The sequence below is a fragment of the Eptatretus burgeri genome, chromosome 1, assembly GCF_056783735.1.
Source record: "Eptatretus burgeri isolate ZD-2024b chromosome 1, Ebu_testis_v1, whole genome shotgun sequence".
Taxonomy (NCBI): Eukaryota; Metazoa; Chordata; class Myxini; order Myxiniformes; family Myxinidae; genus Eptatretus; species Eptatretus burgeri.
In genome coordinates this window covers 66,838,462-66,860,961 of record NC_140961.1, presented here as the reverse complement: position 1 = coordinate 66,860,961, position 22,500 = coordinate 66,838,462, and the positions used below count along the sequence as shown (strand labels likewise).

The window sequence follows — 22,500 nt, the reverse complement described above, 5'->3', positions numbered from 1 at the left end:
GCTCCAAACGCGAGGCTCCACAGCACAAACCAGCAAACCGATTATTTTTCAAATGGTAGTCCTTCAAAAATAGGGTGTCCATTTACCGTCATTTTTTATGAGGAGTGCCAACTGTTGGCAAAATACACAATAGAAAAAATCTTGCCAGGCAGAGGAACAATTGTATGTGAACCAATACGTCTTGGCAATGAATCTTCGTCGGTGGATCAGTTGGAATGAAAAGCATCGTATCCAGTGCTTCGATCCTCGCGAATCCCTCGTCGCCTACCGCCTTGTCTGTTTGTTTGTTTGTCCGCACAGAACTTTAGTGTTTTTCTCCAGAATCGCTTGTCAAATTGAGACAAAATTTTCACCATTGGTGCGACAACTCATGTAGAATGTAGTAATCATAATGATGTCATAGGTCACGTGGTGTGACAGCCATGTTGGAAAAACGGGGAAAAAATTGGACCTCATTATCTCTGAAATTGCACCAAGGAAATAAATGAAACTTGGCATATGGCAAGTACTCATGGGGAATAAGTGTGATTTTTTTATGACGTCATATGTGCCTTTGTTGTGATGTCATAATTGCATATGTAGAACACTACATCTGATCAGTTTTGAAAATTTTGAGGGTCATCTCAGGATAAAATGGTCCACAGAAACAAGTTTTGATGATGTCATTGGTCATGTGATTCGGCAGGCATATTATTTAAAAAAACAAAATTTTAAACCTTCAAAAATCTTCTTCTCTGAAGTGGCTGAACAGATCGAGGCCAAACTTTACACGTATGACGCCTATCCATGAGGAACAAAAGGTTCACACATATGACATCATAGGTCACATGGTTTGGCAGCCATATTGGATTTACCTTAAAACCCATAAAAATCTTCTTCTTCAGAATGGCTGGACAGATCGAGGGGAAACTTCACACATGTTTCCCAAGCCTTGTGTGTACAAGTTTTTTTTTAAGGAATAATTGATAGGTCACATGGTTTGGCAGCCATATTGGATTGAAGAAAATATTAAATGCTGTTTTCTCTGGAACTGCTTAATTGATATGAAACTTCACAATTATAATCTCGTGGTGATGGGGAATACATGTTTTAAATTTCAACTTGATCGGACACATGGTCTGGCAGCCAAACTTTTTTTTTTTTGATCTCGGTTCTTTTTTATTCTTTTTTTTTTTGAAAAAGGCTCAGGCTGTGCCTGGATGGGTTTGAGATAGAGTAGCAGCTGAAATGTGAATCCTATTCAGGTTCATCCTGATGACTTCATCTTTGCTTTTTGCTTGTTTGGGTTCCTTCTGATTGCTTGTGTGGCTCCTGAAATAACATCAGGTGGGTTGACTCAGCATGTCATCCTTCCGAGGTCGGCATAATAGGTACCATCTTCCTGGTAACGGGCACTGCATCAGCGGCACAGCCACATTCCAGAAAATTATGCAGCCAGCAGCCACAGGCTGCATACAAAACAGTAAGCATATCATCATTAGATTATAATCCATGTGGATAGATTGCAAGAGTTCAGCAAATTTCTAGCTATTTCCGGATATTGAACAATCTCGTGTTAATAAACCATTTTGAGCAGTATCTGGTTGAAGAACCATCCAATCAATCATGAGTACATTCTAGAGAAAGTGGCTTTTGCAATTTTTCTTGGACTAAGTATTTAAGAGAGATTTTTCTTCTTTCGTATGCAGCACAAGGCTGCGAGTGGCATCATTGGCTGAGGGCATGGCTGTGCCGCTGATGCAATGTCCTCTGTCGGTTTGTGCAGAAATTTTGTAATTTTTTCACGGTGCCAGCAATAGCTCTCCTACTCACCACGAAGGACACTGTGGGATATTTAACGTCCGCCAACTGGTGCTGGCAGATGGGACTCCCATCTTAACGTCCATCCAAGGGACGACACACACATTGATGCCTTGCCCTGCCTGCGAGACACTAGGATAACAGTTTGTAGCTGGGCCGAGATTCTAACTAAGGCTAGACGGTTGAGGTGTGTGCGCATACAGCTCGGCCATCTTATCAGCCCTGTATAGGTGGTAAAGTGGAGTAGCAGTGTACAGTGTGATATACCACTGAGTTTGTCTATTGGTTGTCCTTTATCTTTCAAATGAAAAAAAGTTTGCAGTGCACTTGCCTCCTAGTTGGACATTGGATTTATCAAAAATCCCTGGTTTTATGTTTGTGACATTGTGCAAACTATTAAATAAGTAGTAAAAATACTTACTTTGGAAAATAACCTACATTATTCATCTTCTGATCTTCATATTGATGGTTACTCTCGAGTGCGAATGACTTTTTCCACTTCACAAACGATTCACCATTATGCCACTTTCCTCAGAGTTTATTGCTTGTCGTGTTGCCTTTTCAAGACTTATTGTAACTCTGGTCAGATGGTGATTGTGTACACAGTTGTGCAAAGGATCACAATCTCATTTTAAAAATTCTTTATCAGGCAAGGAATCAACCAATTGGTTCGTCACACCAACGTTGAATAAATACTTTAAAGAACATGGAGTTTTTGTTTTTTCAAATAGAATCATGGGATGAATTTGTTACCTCTGCCACTGAAGGTGTGCGGATGTTATCTTTTCATGCGTATGTCTGTCTTTGTTACTTCCAAAATTGAAGATTCACAAGTATATTGGTTGGTCTGGTTGGTACTTGCGAAAATCAGATTTTTCAAGTATATTGGTTTGTCGCATGCATTATTATGACTAAAGTTTAAAATGTTCCTCATATATCAGACTGTCTCGTTTGTATGTTTGTATGTATGTGTGTACTGTATGTGTGCATGTATTTTTGTCTATGAGTGCGATAACTCTCGAACATTTTTGGCTATCTTTGTCAAACTTTACCACAGGAGTCCAAAGGACAAAAGTGAGGTTGTCAATATTTTTTGACTATATATGTCAAAGGTCAAGTCAACGTGACAGTGACGTCATTTGCATGATTTTCATCATACCTGTCAGGCCTGATGACATCATTTCATCATACCGCCTGATGCCTTCTTATTTGTTTGTTTCTATGTCGATCACCTCCAAGTCACAATTTCAAACCGATCTTCACGAAACTTCAACATCGGCCAAAGGTCAACAACTTTGTCAAATTTCTAAATCCTAAATTTTCATCTGATTGACTTGAAATTTGAACTGGATTTGCATATCAGGTCACTGAATTCAACCACCAATTATCTTTGAGGTCATCATAGGGCAAAAGGTCAAAGTATACCAAAGGTCAACAACTTCAAGGTTCAACTTCTAATTCTCAATTTTCATCCAATTTACTTGAAATTTGAACAGGATTTGCATATTGGGGTCACGAAAAAAAAAAAAATTTTGATTTGCAGTCCATATTTTATGAGACAATTTTGTAACCTGGAGAATGGGTTCATTGGTTTGAGTAAATGCTTTTAAAAGTGTGTTTTTATTTCCTCCTATGATAATTGTGTGTGCTATTGAAGGTGCCAAGGTGTTTTTTTGTTTACACTTTCCTGCTGTGCTGCTCGTAAATCCTTGGATATTTTATTTGTTCAATCAGCTGCTCATTCATCTTCATTTCCTGTATTCTTCTATTTTATTTTATCTTAATGATATATGATCAGAGAAAGAGGCAATGGAGAATATCGGACTTGTAGTAAATGTGGGTAAGACCAAGTTTATCGTTAGGGGTGAAGGAAAAGAAAAGAAGGAAAGTGAAAACTGATCATGTGTTCTCTGTGACAAGGGTGTTGGGGCAAACTCGATTCAGTGCTCTGTTTATGAAAGGTGTTACCACAATAACTATAGTGGAGTGAATGGTAGTTTGGCTCAGGCAGCTGGTAGGTTTTAATGTGAGGAATGTTTAAAAGGAACTAAACAGATCAATCACACTATAATGTAGGAATATATGGATTTTGGAGTGGAAATGGAAAGGATGAAGAAATTATGTAATTTAGCAAGCATGTTAGATGTCATTGGGATATCAAAATAGCTGTAAGGACTCGGATAAAAGTGGCTTGCAACAAATGGAAAAAGTTGGGAGATAGCCTTACAAACAAGTATGTGTCAAGGGCAGTAAAGGCAAGAGTATATTTAGTGTGTGTAAGGCCAACCCTATTTTATGGAAGTGAAACTTGGACGATGAGGATGGAAGATGAAAGAGGAATAGAAAGAAGAGATCTGATAATGTTCAGATGGAGGTGTGGTATTTAATTGAAAGATCAATGGCAGAGTAAAGATCTTACATTTTTATGCTAAAAATTTGCAGTGGATAGATGGAAATGAGAAACAAGGCTTGTATGGTTTTGGTCATAGGGTAGCTGGAAGTATTGAGGATGAATCCATTATGAAGATAGTAAGTTTTGAGGCAAGTGGAAAAAAGACCAAGATGCAGGCCATAGAAAACATGGCAGGAATGTGTTAATGATGACCTTTAAGAGGTTAGGTCTGAATAAAGAGGATGCAAATGGAGATGGGTCATCAATCGACCAATCCCATAAAATAAGGGGAAAGGGCGTTAAACACATATGATGATGATTATATTTTTGCGTCTGGTGGGGTTTGTTAATGCGGACTATCTGGCCCAGATTGTCCAAGACCATCCGCGGATGCTGGAATTATCTTTTAAATTACTGCTGTTCGATAGAACAATTACGATTCCCCAAGGATCAACCCAAAAGCCAAAACTGACACTGAAACATGTGAAAGGCAAAAGGTGGAAAAACGTTGCTCATATTTAAAACTGTTTATTATGATAAATACAGGGATAAAGGTAAGCAAGGTGCTATAAATATACAGCACAAACCAAGCAGTTGAGTCACAAATATAGATGATGGGACACGCGATCATATGAACAAATTAACTAAATATAACCCTCTAATGGTGCCAATACACCAGACTCGTATATTAAGAACAAAGGGACAGGTGAGGACCTGTGCAAGCACGAGCCGATGGCATGCAGGTCGCTGGCACACAGAGCTGGTGTGGCAGGATGGCAATGATGAGAGATGAGGATTGCAATGGCAAGAGGCATCCATGTCTCTTCACGCTTGAATGATGAGAGATGAGAGAGATGAGAGAGATGAGAGATAGAGGTTGTCTCTCCTAAGGTCCAAGTCCAACTGGCTCACACAAGCGCAGTCACAGCCCTCATCAACTCTGGGACTGCCGTTGTGTGGCGGGTGCCATTATTGACCGCCCGATGGTGTGGGTGTCACCTTCGTTCTGGCCATCCTGCCCTACGGCACACAAGGCACCAATCCTGTGGCCCTTTATGTGCGACAGCATAACCACCAGCTTGCCCCTGGTGCTTTGGAGGCATCCATTTACATCCTGAAAAGCACATTTCATAGGCCAATTGGTGTTTTTCGATGCCCACAACATTTCCACCTGGCTTCACCTATTTTATAGAAGGTTTTACACAACAATTTTACCTTATATGTTTTAGAGTTTACACTCACCGCCTTTTCGGTGCACGTTTTACAAGACAACTTGCCTCTGACATTTTCCCTGATGCAAGTGTAAATCTTAGCCACAAGATTCACATGGTCCACACTATTCTTTTAAAGACTACCTATCTATGGATCCCACCCCCCTTGCCACATAGCAATATATTATCATGACTGGCAGGACAGCCAAGAGATATGCAAATTCACCACTGAGCTGTCTATCCTGGGTTTGAATCTATAAACTGTCATCCTGGTGTTTTGAAGGCAGGATGATTCATGAATGTGTGTGCCATCCCTCGGATGGATGTAAAGCAGGGCATCCTGTTTGCCAGCATTGGTTGGTGGACCTTAAACGGTGCCCTTCATGAAGAGTAGGCGAGCTATTTCTGGCATCCTGAACAAATTTCAAATTCCTGCCCTGACCGACTGCTGGGAAGGCAGTTGCAAACCACCCAGTATATTATTTGCTAATAAACTGCTGCAGTAGCACTGGCACTTTGTAAGGAGTATACTACATGTAATCTCATCATTTGTAAAGCTCTCCAATCCTCCCCAACTCCTCCAGGATGCACGCATTCTTCCAGTACCCCCTTACTGGTTAAACTCCCAAAATCAAGGCTTTCCCCCCACCTCCTCTCTTCCATTTCTCTATTCTCCCATTTACATAACTGCCTTCTGTAGACGGTTCAGTTTATTGCTGTCTTCCCTCCAGGCTTCAAGCAAGTGATGTACCAACATCAGTCATCCCCCATCTCTACCTGTGATCATTCTACCCTCATTAACCCTCTCTGACCCAACCGTCTTAGTTTCAGGTTACTGTGTTTCCACCACTACTCTCTCGACTCTTTTTTTTTCAATTGGTTATTTTCTTTGCTTGGTGTGTCCAACTGTCGCTGCACTCTCAGTACGTTGCTATTTTCCCCTCTGTCTCCTTGGTCTTCCATGAGCCTAGATTTTGTTCACAAATTGTTATCTTGCCAAAACGAAGTTTTTGCAAGATATGTTAGTCAGCTTGTATGTTTTTTTTTATCTTGCCAAAACGAAGTTTTTGCAAGATATGTTAGTCAGCTTGTATGTTTTTTTTTTTGTTTTGTTTGTTTGTTTGTTTGTCTGTAATCACGTATAAAAAATTCTGCAGAGCACAGTTATCATTGGAAATTTTTGTAACTTCGCATATCAGAGGCCTATATAGGTCCCTTTCAGTGCACAAAATTTTGTAGGTCAAGGTCACTGTCGCAAATCAGGGGAGTCGACGAAACCCTTATTTTTTGAGTTATTTTGATCGGATCGTCTTCAAACTTCATGGGAATATAGTTCATGGTCTGGTGCTCAGCTGATTAATTTTTGGTGGCGATTGGCCTTGACCTTCATCTTTTTTTAAATTCTTATTATTTTAATTTTTTTTTTGGTCTGTAATCACGTATAAATCACTCTGCAGAGCACAGTTATCATTGGAAATTTTTGTAACTTCGCATATCAGAGGCCTATAGAGGTCCCTTTCAGCGCATAAAATTTTGAAGGTCAAGGTCAAAGGTCAAGGTCACTTTGTCGCAAATCAGCGTGTCGACGAAACCCTTATTTTTTGAGTAATTTTGATCGGATCGTCTTCAAACTTCATGGGAATATAGTTCATGGTCTGGCGCTCAGCTGATTCATTTTTGGTGGCGATTGGCCTTGACCTTCATGGTTAGCGCCGAAGGTCAAATTTTCAAGTTTTAGGAACCATATCGTGTAGTACCTCAAATTGAACACCTCGATGAGTGCTTTCTAGATATGTCAAGCTTGAGACATTATGACGTCATTTGGTGACGTTATGAGGCAAAAGCATATTTTTCATGGTTACTCTGTAGAACGATTCTCATCGGAATCTCTCATAGGCAGATATTCCTCAAGGAGTCGCTCCTGGTGGATAGCAGCTCTGTTCACCTCAGTGTGACCTTAAAGAAGTCACACGTGGTCACCTTTTGGCAAGATACGGGTCACCCTGTGGGTGACATTGGTTTATTTTTATTTTATTATTGCCTGAATGGCATTATTATTTGATTTGTTATTTTTGTATTTAATATTACAGACGTTATCAATGCACAGTATTTCACAAGCTGGTAGTATATAAAGGCATCAGGGGTTTAAATGAGTTCATTTTATGCCTCCAAGTCCATGATATTCTGCTGTTTCATTGAGTTGGTTCTCAAAGACCAGTATAATTCAAGTGTTTTTTGGGGTTTTTTGCGGTCATGTGAATGATTGTTGTTTTGGAAAAGGGCAAGGTATTTCGGATGGATTGGACAGGCTTATTGGGATAATTTACTGCTTGGATGGCAAGATGGTTCAGTGATATTAAGTTGCTTACAATTTGTTATTTGTTATGGGCTTGAGAAAGACATTGCATTTGACTATAAAGCTGCTTTTCTGCTTTTGCTTGAGCAAACGCAACACACACTCTCCTCGAGATGAACATTAAGCTGCCTGTCCTGCCTGTTTCCATGTGCATGGTGAAAATGGCCTGCTGTTTTTATCACCCGCCGCACGGCAGAAGGGGGATATTGTTGTCACCCAGATTGTCCGGCTGTCCGTCCGTCCGTCCGTCCAGGCGTCAACATTTATAGCTGTGAGTGCGATAACTCATAAACTATTCGCCATATCGATTTGAAATTTGGGTCACACATGTACCACCTGAAAAGGTATAACCTTATTGATTTTGGGCGTGGCCGGATCCAAGATGGTCGACTGGGGCAGCCATCTTGAAAAAATGTTTTTTCGCCATATCGATTTGAAATTTGGGTCACACATGTACGACCTGAAAAGGAAGAACCCTATTGATTTTGGGCGTGGCCGGATACAATATGGCCGACTGGGGCGGCCATCTTGCAAAAAATGTTTTTTGTAATAAATGGAAAACCGCTTATCTGATTTCAATTATTTTTCAATGGCGGGGGATTCCCCATCTCTGATGGTATATTTTATTTTGTTGCAAGAATAGGCTTTTGAGTTTGTCCCTTGGTATGGATGTGAAGCTGAGGTGAAGTGCCAAAGGGTCACTGATTGTCATTGCAATTTGTTTTACCTATTTATATTTTGGTGACATCAGCTCGGAATAGCATTTGCCTCTATTTTAATGAATATCTGATGCATCTAATTATTCTGACATGGTATTATTTAATAGACTGAAATAGTCACTATCCAAGCATAGGTATATATATATATATATATATATATATATATATATATATATATATATATATATATATATATATATATATATATATATATATATATATATATATATATATGTATGTTGGGGTCGTGGGGGTACTACAAGGGTGGGGGGTATCCCTGGTTCTCCCCAGACTCACCGGGAATCACAGGCCGTCGCACATGAAGAACTTAGTGCCGTGGCAGGTTGCTAAACGACTGTGAATGCCAATAGCTTGACCACGTGACTTAGGGTCCTCCATCTGACACGGTTTACCTTGGAACACATGATCTCCTTATTGGGGAATCACACCCTCTGCAATTATGCTATTATCTTTATTGGATCGTGATTAATGCGGCCGAGCTTTCCGCCAGCACAATGACGGACTGATACGAGAGCCAATTAGTGGGGAATTATAACTTCTTGGCTAATCAACATACAGACATTGCTGGACCAATGTAAGAAAGGACAACCATGGGCAGATTAGAAATACAACATGAATAATTTATTTGCAATGAGGGGTACGGGAAGGAGGGAGGGGAACTTAAGAGCTTTAATGGCGTCAAAGAGAAACTGGGGCCAGAAAAGGGGAAAAGCAATAAAAAAGAGCAATCAAGGTCTGTATTTATAGAAAAGGACAGCAAATATACAAGTTGTAGATTTAACCTATGCCTTTCCTACTGGCTAACAAAACAGGCTACCCATCAAACCATACACGCAGGGAGCCAAATTGGGACTGGTACACACGTCACTGTCACCCTCTCCAACTTGGTACCGCTCTCTGAAATGCCCCCGACATTGTTCTCCACCACCAAGGGTCTCCACTACCAGCTCCTTCGGGAGCATGAACCAACGTGTCCAGGACCAGGGAAGAAACAAGTGTGACGACCCAGGCAGAGAGAGAACGAGCTCGTGCCACGACCAGGACCCCGATAGCTCGAGGCAAATGAAGAAAGACAGTGTGGCAACCAGGACCAAGGTTGCTCAGGGGCGATGACAGAGAGAGAGCAAATCGGCACGCTGAGCACAGCTTTATAGCCCTGGGGGCAGAGCCACACGTCACATCCCCCGAGGTAGCCCGGGACCAGCCTTTGTGCCACGTCAGACCCCAAGAACTGGCCTCATGCCAGCCATTGGAAGGTTTCTCCGCAGCACCGCCCATTCTGCCGCTTGGCCGGATATTCAGTCATTTTGTCCTTCCGGCTGTCATCATGAACAGAGCTCTGCACTGAACATGGGGGGGGGATCCCTTCTACTGCCATGCTCCTGGGACGAACCCCAAATGTCCAACAATGTTCATGCCACAAAGCCAGGGAATGGGACAATCATTTTAGGGAGGCTGGGTCGTGTCTTGGTTCATTTTCTAGTCATTTTAGGTCGAGGGGAATAAACGGGGATTAGGGAAACAAAATACAGCACAGAGGAAGACTGCAATAAATTACATTATAGGGTAGACGTCCCTACAGATGGACAGACAAACAAAGACTTTGTGGGGCTTTCAACAATAAAGGGGAATGGGAGAATTTGGCGCGCATTTCAGAATGCTGCTGCACGTAGCACACGTTGAACGCCAGGGCAGTAAAACGTGCACACCCTGTGATAACGGCTGTCACAGCACACATCATCATGCACTGATGTCTCTGTTCTCCAGACGGGTTGACGGGGCGCTAACGACCCAACCAACGCATTTAATTACATGATAACCCCTATAGGGTAGGCGCTATTCTTAACATTCATTATGGAGATAACTATTCTAAAAGTCTATGTGCTGTGTGCGTTTCAATTTCAGCATGGGTTTATAAAACTGCAAAACACACACACACACACACACACACACACACATAAACACACACACACACACGCATAAACACACACACACACACACATAAACACACACACACACACACACACATAAACACACACACACACACACATAAACACACACACACACACACATAAACACACACACACACACACACACACATAAACACACACACCCTATAGAAAGTCTACACCCCCTTTCAAATTTTTCACCTTTTGTTGCCGTCTCACCTGGAATTGCATTAAATCAGACTTTTTTCACCTTTATTTACACCGTAACCCGCAACTTCCAAGTGAAAAACAAATTCAACAAATTTAAGAAAATAAATTAAAAATACAAAACTCGAATATCTTGGTTGGATAAGTGTCCACCCCCCTTATACTAGCAAATGTAAATTAGCTCAGGTGTAACCAATCACTTTTAAAATCACACACCAAGTTAATTTGCTTCCACCTGTGTTAAATTGTATTGATTCTGATTATTTCAGAATATAATCAGCTGTTCTGGTAGGGTTCCTCTGCTGGGTAGTGCATTCCACAGCAAAGATTCAACCATGAGCAGCAAGGAGCTATAAAAAGACCTTTGAGATGAAGTTGTGAAAGGCACAGATCAGGGGTCACAATGTGCATGTCACAACAATATCCCAAACACTCCACAAGTCTGGCCTGTATGGTAGTGTGGCAAGAACGAAGCCATTACTCAATAAAGCCCACCTTGAGTCCCGTGTGAAGTATGCAAAAAAAAAAAAACAATCCGGAGATTCTGAACCCATGGTGCCAAAAAGTTTTGTGACGTCACAAAGATGGAACTTTTTGATCTCGATGCAAGACGGTACTTTTGGCGCAAACCCAACACAGCACATCACCCAAAGAACATCATCCTTACTGTGAAGAATGTCAGTGGCAGCATCACGTTATGGGGATGTGTCTCATCAGCAGGAACTGGGGCACTTGTCAGGATAGAAGGGAAAATGGATGGAGCAAAATACAGAAAAATCCTAGAAGAAAACCTGCTGCCTTCTGCAAGAAAGGTAAAATTTGGCCAGAAGTTCACCATGACAAAGATAAGAAGCACACAGCCAAAGCTGCACTGGAGTGGTTAAGGACCAAAAAGTTAAATGTCCTTGAGTGGCCCAGTCAGAGCCCCGACCTAAATCAAATCTAAAATCTGTGGCATGACTTGAAGATTGCTGTCCATCAATGCTCCCCATACAACTTGACTGAGCTTGAACAGTTTTGTCCAGAAGAATGGGCAAATATTGCCCAATCAAGGTGTGCAATGTTGGTAGAGATCTATCCCAACAGACTCACAGCTGTAATTGCTGTCAAAGGTGCTTCCACCATTAACTCAGTGCGTGCACACTTGTCCAACTAGGATATTCAAGTTTTGTATTTTTACTTGATTTTCTGAAATTTGTAGAGTTTGTTTTTCACTTGGAAGTTGTGGGTTACGTTGTGTAAATAAAGGTGGAAAAAGTCTGATTTAATGCAATTTAATTCCAGGCTATAAGGCAAAAAAAGGTGAAAATTTTGAAAGTGGGTGTCGACTTTCATTCTGCACTGTATATATTGCTTATGGCTGCTTTGAGAGCCTTACTGTCAGGATGTCATGTATTATTTTTGAAACCTCATTTTAATCTTCCAATCAATTTGTCTGAGGTGGTCCCTATATGTGCTGCAAAGTAAAGTTTCATTTAGAGGCTGCCGCAAGAGCCAGTTAATTTATGGATTATGCTGATAACTTCACGGCCAAAGGCAGACGAAAACTCGTTTCCGGTGTCACCTAAGTCAATGTTGTTTAATATTAAATTTGAACATAAATTTAACACAGCATGCAAACACTAAATATATATATATATATATATATATATATATATATATATATATATATATATATATATATATATATATATATATATATATATATACAGAGCCATAAATATTTATAGTTTGTCCTCGTCATAGTTCAAGGAGGTATAACGATTGGGCATCACAGAGGCCAAAAAGTAAAAATTTTTATTTATTATAATACATTATTATTTTAACTTTATGAATACACTGCACGATTATATTTAAGGATATCACACAATGTAATTAAGCATGGTAACAATTGCACAAATTTACCTGTTGTACCTTTACTCTACTAGCAGGTTGTAGTTCAAGCTGGTAGATTATTACCTCTCTCGAATCCTTGACTTCCTGCATGCCAGTGTGTAGATTTTAAAATATTGCTAATACCTAATAACTCGTTGCCAAAAATAAATAGGTTCCTGTCTACTTTTCTGTGAACCTAATGTGAATGCAAGTCATTGTTGCTTGGCAGCTTTGACACGTTCAAATACTTGTGTATTCAGGCTCGCTACAAGCAGTGTCTGGACCCCACTGTTGAGGAGGTGAAGAAGCTGTGCATGTCTCTACGACGTAATGCCAAAGAGGAACGTGTACTTTTCCACTACAATGGACATGGAGTACCCCGACCTACCGTCAATGGTGAAATTTGGGTCTTCAACAAGGTCAGACTTTTTTCACCTTTGGTTTCTCATTACCTTTTATTGGACCCATTTCAGATTCCTCAATTACTGTCCTGGTCCATCTTGAGTTCATATGTTCTCCAATATATCGATCTATACCAATAATGAATGTTAGTGTGTGTCTGTCAGTCAGTCAGTCAGTCAGACAGACAGTGTGTCTCCTCCATAGCTCCAAAACCATGAAACTCAGCGTCCCAAAACTTTACATGCAAACTGAGAACTCCAAGAGAGTTCATGAATGAAAATTATGTATTTAGGTAAATTTAAACACCCCTTTTGAAGATAATTCACTCATCTTATCATGAAAAAAAAAACAAAAACAGGCTTATCCTTGGTCAGGGCTCTTCCCTCACAGGGGTCTTAAGCTGCCACTTGTTTTGGCATAATAAAAATGCCTTGCCTTGGAACCACAATGTCCTCTCACGGACTAATTAAAGTATATAATAAAAATCTGTCTTCGGATTTGAGGATCGGACAGAGCATGCGGCCTAATTACTTGTCAAAATCTGGACTGATTTCTGAAAATTTTAATAAATAAATCATTCTTACAACTCAGTGTATATATGTATTTACTTTAAGCATGCAAGGCTGTGATTCTTCCTTCTCCATATTTTCAAATTGCCAAAGCATTAAACCTAAATTTTTCCTATTGTCCGGAGAATCATACTGAGTGAAGAAAAGATTAAGGAATGTGCCGAAAGTGTAACTTCATTGAGTGCAACGAAAATAATTAACCAGCGGGATAGCCGCGAAGGCTCTCGCGGCTGGGTTCTCCATGGACAAATCTCCGGAGTTAGGAAGGCAAAATAAATTAAATTAAAAATTGAATTGAAATAATGATTAACATAACGGGAGGATAAGAAGGAGTAAAGCAACGGGTATAGCGATGTGTGCTGAGGAATCACTACCCTCCCTTTCCTTGCCCCCCCCCTTCCTTGCTCTCTCTCCCCATTCCTCAATCCCCTTCTGAGCTCCCCCCATTCCTAGCCCCCCTTCCTCCTCTCCCCTCCTTGCTCACCCTCTCCCTCCTCACTCACTCTCACCTTCTCTCTCACTCTCCTCATTCTCCCACCTCTCTCTCTCATTCTCACACCCTTCTCTCTTCCTCCTTTTTCTTTCTCCACTCCCCCCCCTTAGTAGGTGTTGTTTGACTAAACATGTGCTTAATTGTGGTAATCCCTGGCAATGTGGGTGCCTTTATGGGAGGGAGGGGAAGGGTGGAAATGGGAGCGAAAGTGTGGGGTGGGAGTCTGGAGGGAGTGGTGGTAGGAGGCAGAGAAAGGTGTGGGAGGAAGGAGGGAAAGGGATGTGAGGAGGCAACGCTGGGTACGTTTGCTAGTATTAAGTAAGGCAATTTTCTGTATGTGTATGTGTGTTTGTCTGAAAATCATTGAAAAAAAAACACAGGGTTGGGCTGATCTCCAGCAACGTTTGCATCCTTCTTGGAAGTACCCAGCATCAGGTCTTAGCACAAAAACCCCACCTCCTTGCAGGGGAGAAAGGTAGGGGGGGAGAGGAGATGACTCCAGATATTTGCCTGTGCACATGCTGTGCTGCAGGTGGTTTACTGACCCCTGCTACAGACAGGGAGGATTCTTAGTCTGAGCACAAAATACATTTGCCCCACCTCCCCAACTATTCCCCCCACCCTCCCCCTCCTAGGCTGCTTCCAAAGGGAGTGGTTGTTTTTTGTGTGGTAAATACAATCCAAGTGTCATGTTTCTTTCTTTCATTCATTCATGCATATGCTACATTTCAATGTCCATCTTACCAACCTCTCTACCTGTAATTTGGACATACAATTGAATACTTGCACTAGCCTCTTGCACCATTTTTGTACAAGGAAATCCAACACAGGTTGAGGCCATTCAGCCCATCATTCCTGTGTGAACACCACACCAACCCATCTACACAAGATCCAAGGAAGAAAATGCAAAAATATTTAAATTAATGTAATTAAAAAGAAAAAATTTGTTTTGTTTTTGTTGTTTTTTTTGTTTTTTTTTGTAGGTTTTTTTTGTGATTTTTTTTTTCCCCCATTTTCTTCCCCTCGGAGAGGGGGCATGGGCTTGGTTAAAAACACACATCCATCACACAACCACCCTTGACAAGACCCCCACCAACAGCACTCCATACACAATCACTCATCAATACTCAAACTACCTAAAAGTCTTAACATCCCCATACCCCTCCATCTCCATAACTTCCAGGTACCTATATAAATCTAATTTAAACTTATCTAATTTTTCTGCTGCCACTACCTTTCCAAGGAGACCATTCCATGCATTAACTACTCTCTGAGTGAAAGTCCCCTGTGTAGATACAGATACAGAATGTCAGTACAATTTTAAAACATTTATTGAACAAACAAACAGATTATATGTGCCAGCACAGGAGATCCTGGACAGACAAATTTACTCCTGATCTCAGCATAACCGGAGAATCCTCGTCTTTATATAGTTTCCAGAAAGACAGTTTTTTTTTTTTTTAATTATAATTTTCTGACGCTGACGCCAGTTCGCCCGGTCTTGACAATTTCCAGGTGAACCTTATCTTCAGTCTTCTTTGACAGCTCCTGCTTAAATGGTTGGAACACATACTCAAACCCAGACATATTAATTGCACAGAATGCTAGAATGACGTCAAACGCCAACTCTAATGGCAATTAAAACAAGTTTCCATCTTATGTAGGTTAAAAGTCAGTCTGCTTCTCCAAAAACTGGGAAGATGTATTATCTTGAAGTGACCAGAGCGCCTGTACATTTTCTTAAGTCCACATTCCAACTCGTTTGTGTCTTCCATACAAAATTCTCAAGATAGTTCTACATGACAGGCAATTCTTCTTTATATTCAACTTACTGGCAAAGTTCGACCTGTTTACACATTTAATATACACGTGATCTTTCCATACAGAGGAGAAATATAATTATGTTAATTCCAAATGGATACATACTTAAAGCATCATATCATGTTTGAGTACATTTATTTCAGGATTAATATATTTTATTTTAATATCAGGTTTTAATCATCATCAATTTATTTATTTTATCACCCCCAAACCCATCATGAGAAAATGTTTCTACACCTGCCTTACTAACATCTTAACTCTCCTCTTCTTTCCTGTCAGGCTATGGCCCCTGGTTCTATCACTGTCTACTCTATTGAATAATTAATCTGCACTTATTTTATCGATACCTTTCATTGTCTTAAACATCTCCATCATATCTCCTCGTAACCGCCTCCTTTCTAGTGAATAAAGCCCTGTCTCCTTCAGCTGCTCCTCATAGCTGAATCTAGCTAGGCTCAGAATCAATCTTTTAGTCCTACGCTGAACCCTCGCTATGGTATCAATGTCCTTCCTGAGTTGTGGTGACCAAAACTGTACACAATATTCTAGATCTGGCCCTAACTAAATTTCTGTACAATGTTAACACCACCTCTTTTGACTTATAATTGATCTCTCTTGGAATACAGCTTAAACCCCTATTTGCTTTACCTGTTGCTGCCTGACACTGTGCTGCCTGCTTACCTCCCATATCTATTACCACCCCCAGATCTTTCTCCTGTGTGACACTCCAAAATTGCCCCTTGCATCATGTAATCTCTATTTTAATTGTTCTTCCCCATCCCCAACACTTAACACCTGCTCAGGTTAAATTCCATCTGCCAGTCTTTTTCCCAATCTATACAAGGATCAATACTTTCCTGAATCTGATCACCACCCCTCTGCTATCCATCTTACCTCCAAGCTTTGTGTCATCCGCAAATTTGTAAAGCTGACTCTTTACCCCATTATCCAAATCGTTGATGTAAATAATGAATAGTAATGGTCCAAGTACTGATCCCTGAGGTACTCCACTACTTACATCCTCCCAGCAAGACATCCTCCCACTCACAGCCACTCTTTGCTTCCTACCACTAAGCCAGTTTGCAATCCAATTGGCTACCTGACCAGCCACTCCACAAGCCCTCACTTTGGCTAACAACCTCCGATGTGGTACCTTATTAAATGCCTTCTTAAAGTCTAGATATACTATGTCCACTGCCTTTCCCTCATCCACCCAGTCAGACACTGCTTCATAGAACTCTAAAATATTTGTTAAACAGGAACTACTTTTTCTTAAACCCGTGCTGACTACTTTTAATTTGTTTGTGTTTGTTTAAATTGTTCCTCATCCGGTCCTTAATTAATGTCTCCAACACCTTTCCCACAACTGAAGTCAAACTAACAGGTCTATACTTTCTCAATTCTTCTCTGGATCCTTTCTTAAATGGTGTTACATTTGCTACTCTCCAATCCTCCGGTACCTGTCCTGGCTCCAGTGAGTTATTGAAAATATCCGTTAGCATCTCGCTTACTTGTTCCGCCACCTCCATCCACACTCTCAAGTGCATATTATCTGGACCCGGAACCTGATCTACTCTTCAATTACCTTGCTGTTCCTTTACTTCCTCCACTCCAATCTGGATCTTCTGTAAAAGCCCTTCCTCACCTCCTTGATGGATACTCTCAGCTATTGGCAATTCTCCTCACTGTTCTTGTGTAAAAGCTGAAGAAAAATACCTGTTTAATAAGCCTGCCAACTCACCTTCATCACCAACCACACTTGTCCAAACCTGTTATTTTCCCCTGATGTACTTAAACAAATCCTTGCTATTATGTTTAATATTCTTAGCCATGTCCTTCTCATACTCTTAAATAACCTTAATATCCTTGTACATTTTCTTTCGATGATAAAATGTGGTTATGTAATTTTTGGACCAGGACAGTTTGGTACAAGTCTGTACTACTCCGTCATGGCAGAATGGACATGTTCAAACATCGACACTCATGCATCCGCTTCTTGTCCAACCTTGGGGAGACAGAGACAGAGAGACATACATAGAGAAATAAAGGTGCTATTGATTTACAATCACACGTGGACCCGGACAAGAACAATATTTCCAGGAATAATTCAGTATTTCGTTCAACTGGAAGAACAGTGGTTTGCAGTCAAAATTAATGGACGTTTAGAACGCACCGAAAGAGACTGCCGATACAATTGATCAATACGTATAGGAAACTGTTGAAAAGTGTCCCTCAGTGGAGTGTCCCTCTCTGGAGTCTCCTCGTTTCTTTTTCTTTTTCTGTTTTTTTTTCCGGAGTGTCCGTCTCCAGAGTGTCCTTTTTCGGTCATCTTTACCGAGATGACCTAATAAAGCCGGACCAAATGTCTGTCCGTCCATACGTCCATCCGTACGTCCGTCCGTCAACAATTTTTCTTTCTGATCTTGATGAAATTTGGTATGTGGGTGGAGGTCGATGAGTGATACCCAACGACATATTTTTTCCCAGATTCGAGGTCAGGGTCAAGGTCATGAGGTCACGAAAGTTGTGAAAGTCGCCATTTTCAAAACCTATCTGGTCTGTCATTTTAGGAGATATTCGGCAACTGTTTGATTATTCGGCAACATTGATTATGATAGTAAAAAATGTTATCTTGTATCTAACTGGACAGATTTTTGAATTTCCGTCCCGTTTGGCCGCCACGTAACCTGGAAGATGATCAAAAACACCTCCCGGTACAAAGAAAACTTTTTACTTCCGATCTTGAAGAAATTTGGTATGTGGGTAGAGGTCGATGAGTGATACCCAACGACATATTTTTCCCCGGATTCGAGGTCAGGGTCAAGGTCACGAGGTCACGAAAGTTGTGAAAGTCGCCATTTTCAAAACCTATCTAGTCTGTCATTTTAGGAGATATCTGGCAACGGTTCATAGATTATGATAGTAAAAAACATTATCGAGATGACCGTCACCCCCACACGGGGGTAATTTTATTTAGGTCATCTCGACCGAGATGACATAATAAAGCCGGACCAAATGTCCGTCCGTCAACAATTTTTCTTTCCGATGTTGATGAAACTTAGTATGTGGGTAGAGGTCGATGAGTGTTGCACAACGATATAACTTTTGTCTGGGTTCAAGGTCAGGGTCAAGGTCACGAGGTCACGTAAGTTATAAAAATCGCCATTTTCAAAACCTATCTCGTCTGCCATTCTACAAGATATTCGGCAACTGTTTATTGATTACACTGGTCAACAATTTTTTACTTTCTGAATGTTGTCTAGATTTCTACAAGTGAATTAGGGTATTCTGGCACTGCTGAATCGGGAAATGGCATCCGTTTCTCTCCATCAGGTCAGGTTTTTGTGCTAAGTTGATTTGAAAAAATCAGATCTTGTGACAAAATCAATTACATTTTTGTGGCATTATCAGCTGATTTTTGTCAACACATATCATCCTAAACATGTTTTTAAGAAAAAAAAAAAAGTTTTGCCAACAACATTTATTGATTACATGATAGAAACATCGATTACTGTCATCTGAATGGTGGGCATTGATAAAGGTAAGTACAAGTAAATTGCATGTTGTGTCACCACTGTTCAAACTTCAGGGCTTGAACTTCCGTTTCTTCGAACTCCTGGAATGTTCAGCGGCAGGGAGGTCTCTCTTCAGATTCCAACAGTAGTCAGCCATCATGACTGCGTCCCAGCGACCCTGATACCTGGTCTCCATCTCCTTCATGTCCTGATGGAATCTCTCCCCTGCTCGTCACTCATTGAACCCAGGTTCTCAGGAAACCGGTTCATATGTGAAAATAGGTAGTGCATCTTGATGCTCATGTTGCAGCCCAGGTTTCTGAAAGCAGTCAGCATGTTGTTGACAAGTTCTGCGTAGTTTCTGGCCTTATTGTTGCCAAGAAAGTTCTTCACTACCAAAACAAATGTCTTCCACGCTTCCAGTTCCACTTCGTTCATTGAGTTTTTGAACTCTGGATCTCTGATGAGCTGACAGATCTGAGAACCATCAAAGATGCCAGCTTTCAACTTCTCCATGGTCAATCCTGGAAAAACCTGGCACAAGTAAGTGAAGCAGTCACCATCTTTGTCCAGAGCCTTGGTGAACTGCTTGATTAAGCCGAGCTTGATGTGCAGCGGTGGGAAGAGTATTCTGTCTCTGTCCACCAGAGGGTCGTTGATGACGTTCCTTTCTTTGCATGGCACCAATTCCTCCCGCACAGGCCAGTCCTTCGTGTAATGCTGAGCACGGTCCCTACTATCCCACATGCACAGAAAACATGGGTACTTGGTGAAGCCAGACTGTTGTCCCAACAAAAAGTTCACCATCTTCAGGTCAACACAAATAAACCACTTATGCTGATCATAACCAATTTTCTCCAGCACGTACTTCACCGCTTCATACTTCTCCTTCAGTGTAGTCGAGTGAGCGATGGGTACAGAGGCAAACTGGTTGCCGTTGTGTAGCAGAACACATTTCAGTGATCGCTTGCTGCTGTCAATGAACAGTCTCCAATCTTTGGGTTCGTACTGTGGCACTCCAAGCTTGAGCAGAAGCGCATGTCATAAATTGGTGCATGTAGGTATTGTACATTCTTCAGAGTTCGTTATTTCAAGAAATACAACTTTTTTGTATCACATTATTACAAAATCTGCCCCATTAACTTTAGTTTTGATCCACGAACTTTATGCTTTGCCTCACCAATTTTTGGAAGATTTTGAGGTTTTATGACTTCAAACTGATCCCTTTTCGACATAATCACCCAGAACTATCGCACCTGAATACTTCTTGTCATTAAAATAATTATTTCCAATCAAAACAATTATTTGACATGACATTTTACCCCCACCAACTTCTTCTAAAATACTCCACACATGCGTACATGTGAACAAAAATGTAAAAAACGACATGTGGCCATATCTCAAAAACTTGACCTGATTGAACAAAACTAATGTGAGTTTTGGATTCAGCGCATCAGATTCATCCTAAATCAGCTTAAAAAATGCAGACAACAAATTTGTTGTTGACCAGTGTTATGATAGTAAAAAATATTATCTTGTATCTAACTGGACAGATTTTTGAATTTCCGTCCCGTTTGGCCGCCACGTAACCTGGAAGATGGTCAAAAACACCTCCCGGTACAAAGAAAACTTTTGACTTCTGATCTTGATGAAATTTGGTATGTGGGTAGAGGTCGATGAGTGATACCCAACGACATATTTTTCCCGGATTATCAGTATTATCCTTGTGTATCTCTGTGAACTATTTCCATCCAAACGGTTAGTTTTGACTGTTTCGCGGTTACCTGAACTGAACATTGAGAACTTGTGGTATTATAGAGATGTCCGTCACCCCCACACGGGGGTAATTTTTATTATTATTATTGTTATTTTTTAATCAACCATTATGTGTGTGAAGTCCTTTTTTTAAATTTATTTTTCGACTCTCACTTCACTCGTGTAATTTGATGACGGATAATGCCGAAACTCTACCTCATTTCTCACAGTGGTAAACTTGCACTTTCTCACTCTTCTTTGGGGAAAATCCATTTTTTCTTCCCCACTGACAGTCCATCACGAGTTTTTATTAAGACCAGTATTTCTTTTTATCAACTAAAGTTTGTTCAGGTTAAGTTTACTGCTATGCAAAACGAAATGTTGCTGGCATTTCAAGCACTAGTACATGCCCGTAGATGCGTGGCCATACATGCAAACCTCCCCCCCCCTGCAAAAAAACTCAAACCGCGTGCCAGAAACAACAACCACACAAGCCGTTCCTTCACTCTCACGTGCCCGTACGTGCGTGGCTGTACGTGCAAAATAAAAATATATATATACTTTAAAACCGCATGCCAGAAACAAACACACAGGCCGTTCCTTCGCTCTCGCGTGGCTGTACGTGCGTGCCCATACGTGCGTGGCCGTACATACAAAAAAAAACTTTCAAACGGCGTGCCAGAAAGAACAAATACACAGGCCGTTCCTTCACTCTCGCGTGCCCATATGTGCGTGGCCGTACATGCAAAAAAATAAAAATAAACTTTCAAACAACCACACAGGCCATTCCTTCGCTCTCATAAACGACAACTGGATTGGGGCATTGTGTTTATCTATAAATGCGGATAAGAAATCGAGAAATTATTACAATACAGTAAGTCATCACTATCCAAAAGTAGTGCGTGCCCGTACGGAATGTTCACATCATTCCACGAATTTTCGCTTGCATTGAAGTAACAACTGCTGTGATACTTACACACAGAGTTGATTAAAATCAAGTTTACCTCCCTGTCTTTGCTTGCCATGACATTCGCTGCCATTTACCATTGGCACTCCTACCCCACGGTAACTAAGGCACCGATCGATCCCCATCGTGACCAGCATGGCACGTGACGTCATCGACGGCCGGCCGTGCTCTGGCCTACGCAGTCACGCCCACGCAGCAACGTGTCCTGTGATTGATAACTAAATGGCGCATCGGCCACGCCTACGCAGCACGTGTCCTGTCATTGGTTGGTAAATAAATGGCCATAACTTGGGAAACACTTGTCCGATTAACATCAAATCTTGAAAAGGCACATCCTCAGGTCCCCAGCAATATAGCTGGCAAGTTTCAATTAGATCGGACCAGTGGTTGTCGGGAAACAGCTGTCACAGACACACACAGACAGACACACACAGACAGACACACACAG

The 22,500-nt window shown here is 41.0% G+C and overlaps 1 protein-coding gene across 4 annotated transcripts in view; it reads left to right on the top strand.

The window, feature by feature from the left end:
* Positions 1-22,500, top strand: part of RPTOR (regulatory associated protein of MTOR complex 1) — a 211,467-nt gene that overhangs the window by 35,250 nt on the left and 153,717 nt on the right. For all 4 annotated transcript variants that reach the window (XR_015059587.1, XR_015059589.1, XM_085886708.1 and 1 more), the window contains exon 4: positions 12,791-12,949. Coding sequence is in view for 2 of the 4 variants with exons in the window: in XM_085886708.1 (XP_085742834.1) it covers positions 12,791-12,949 (159 nt within the window). In the remaining 2 variants the exon portion in view is untranslated. The remainder of the gene's footprint in view (positions 1-12,790; positions 12,950-22,500) is intronic.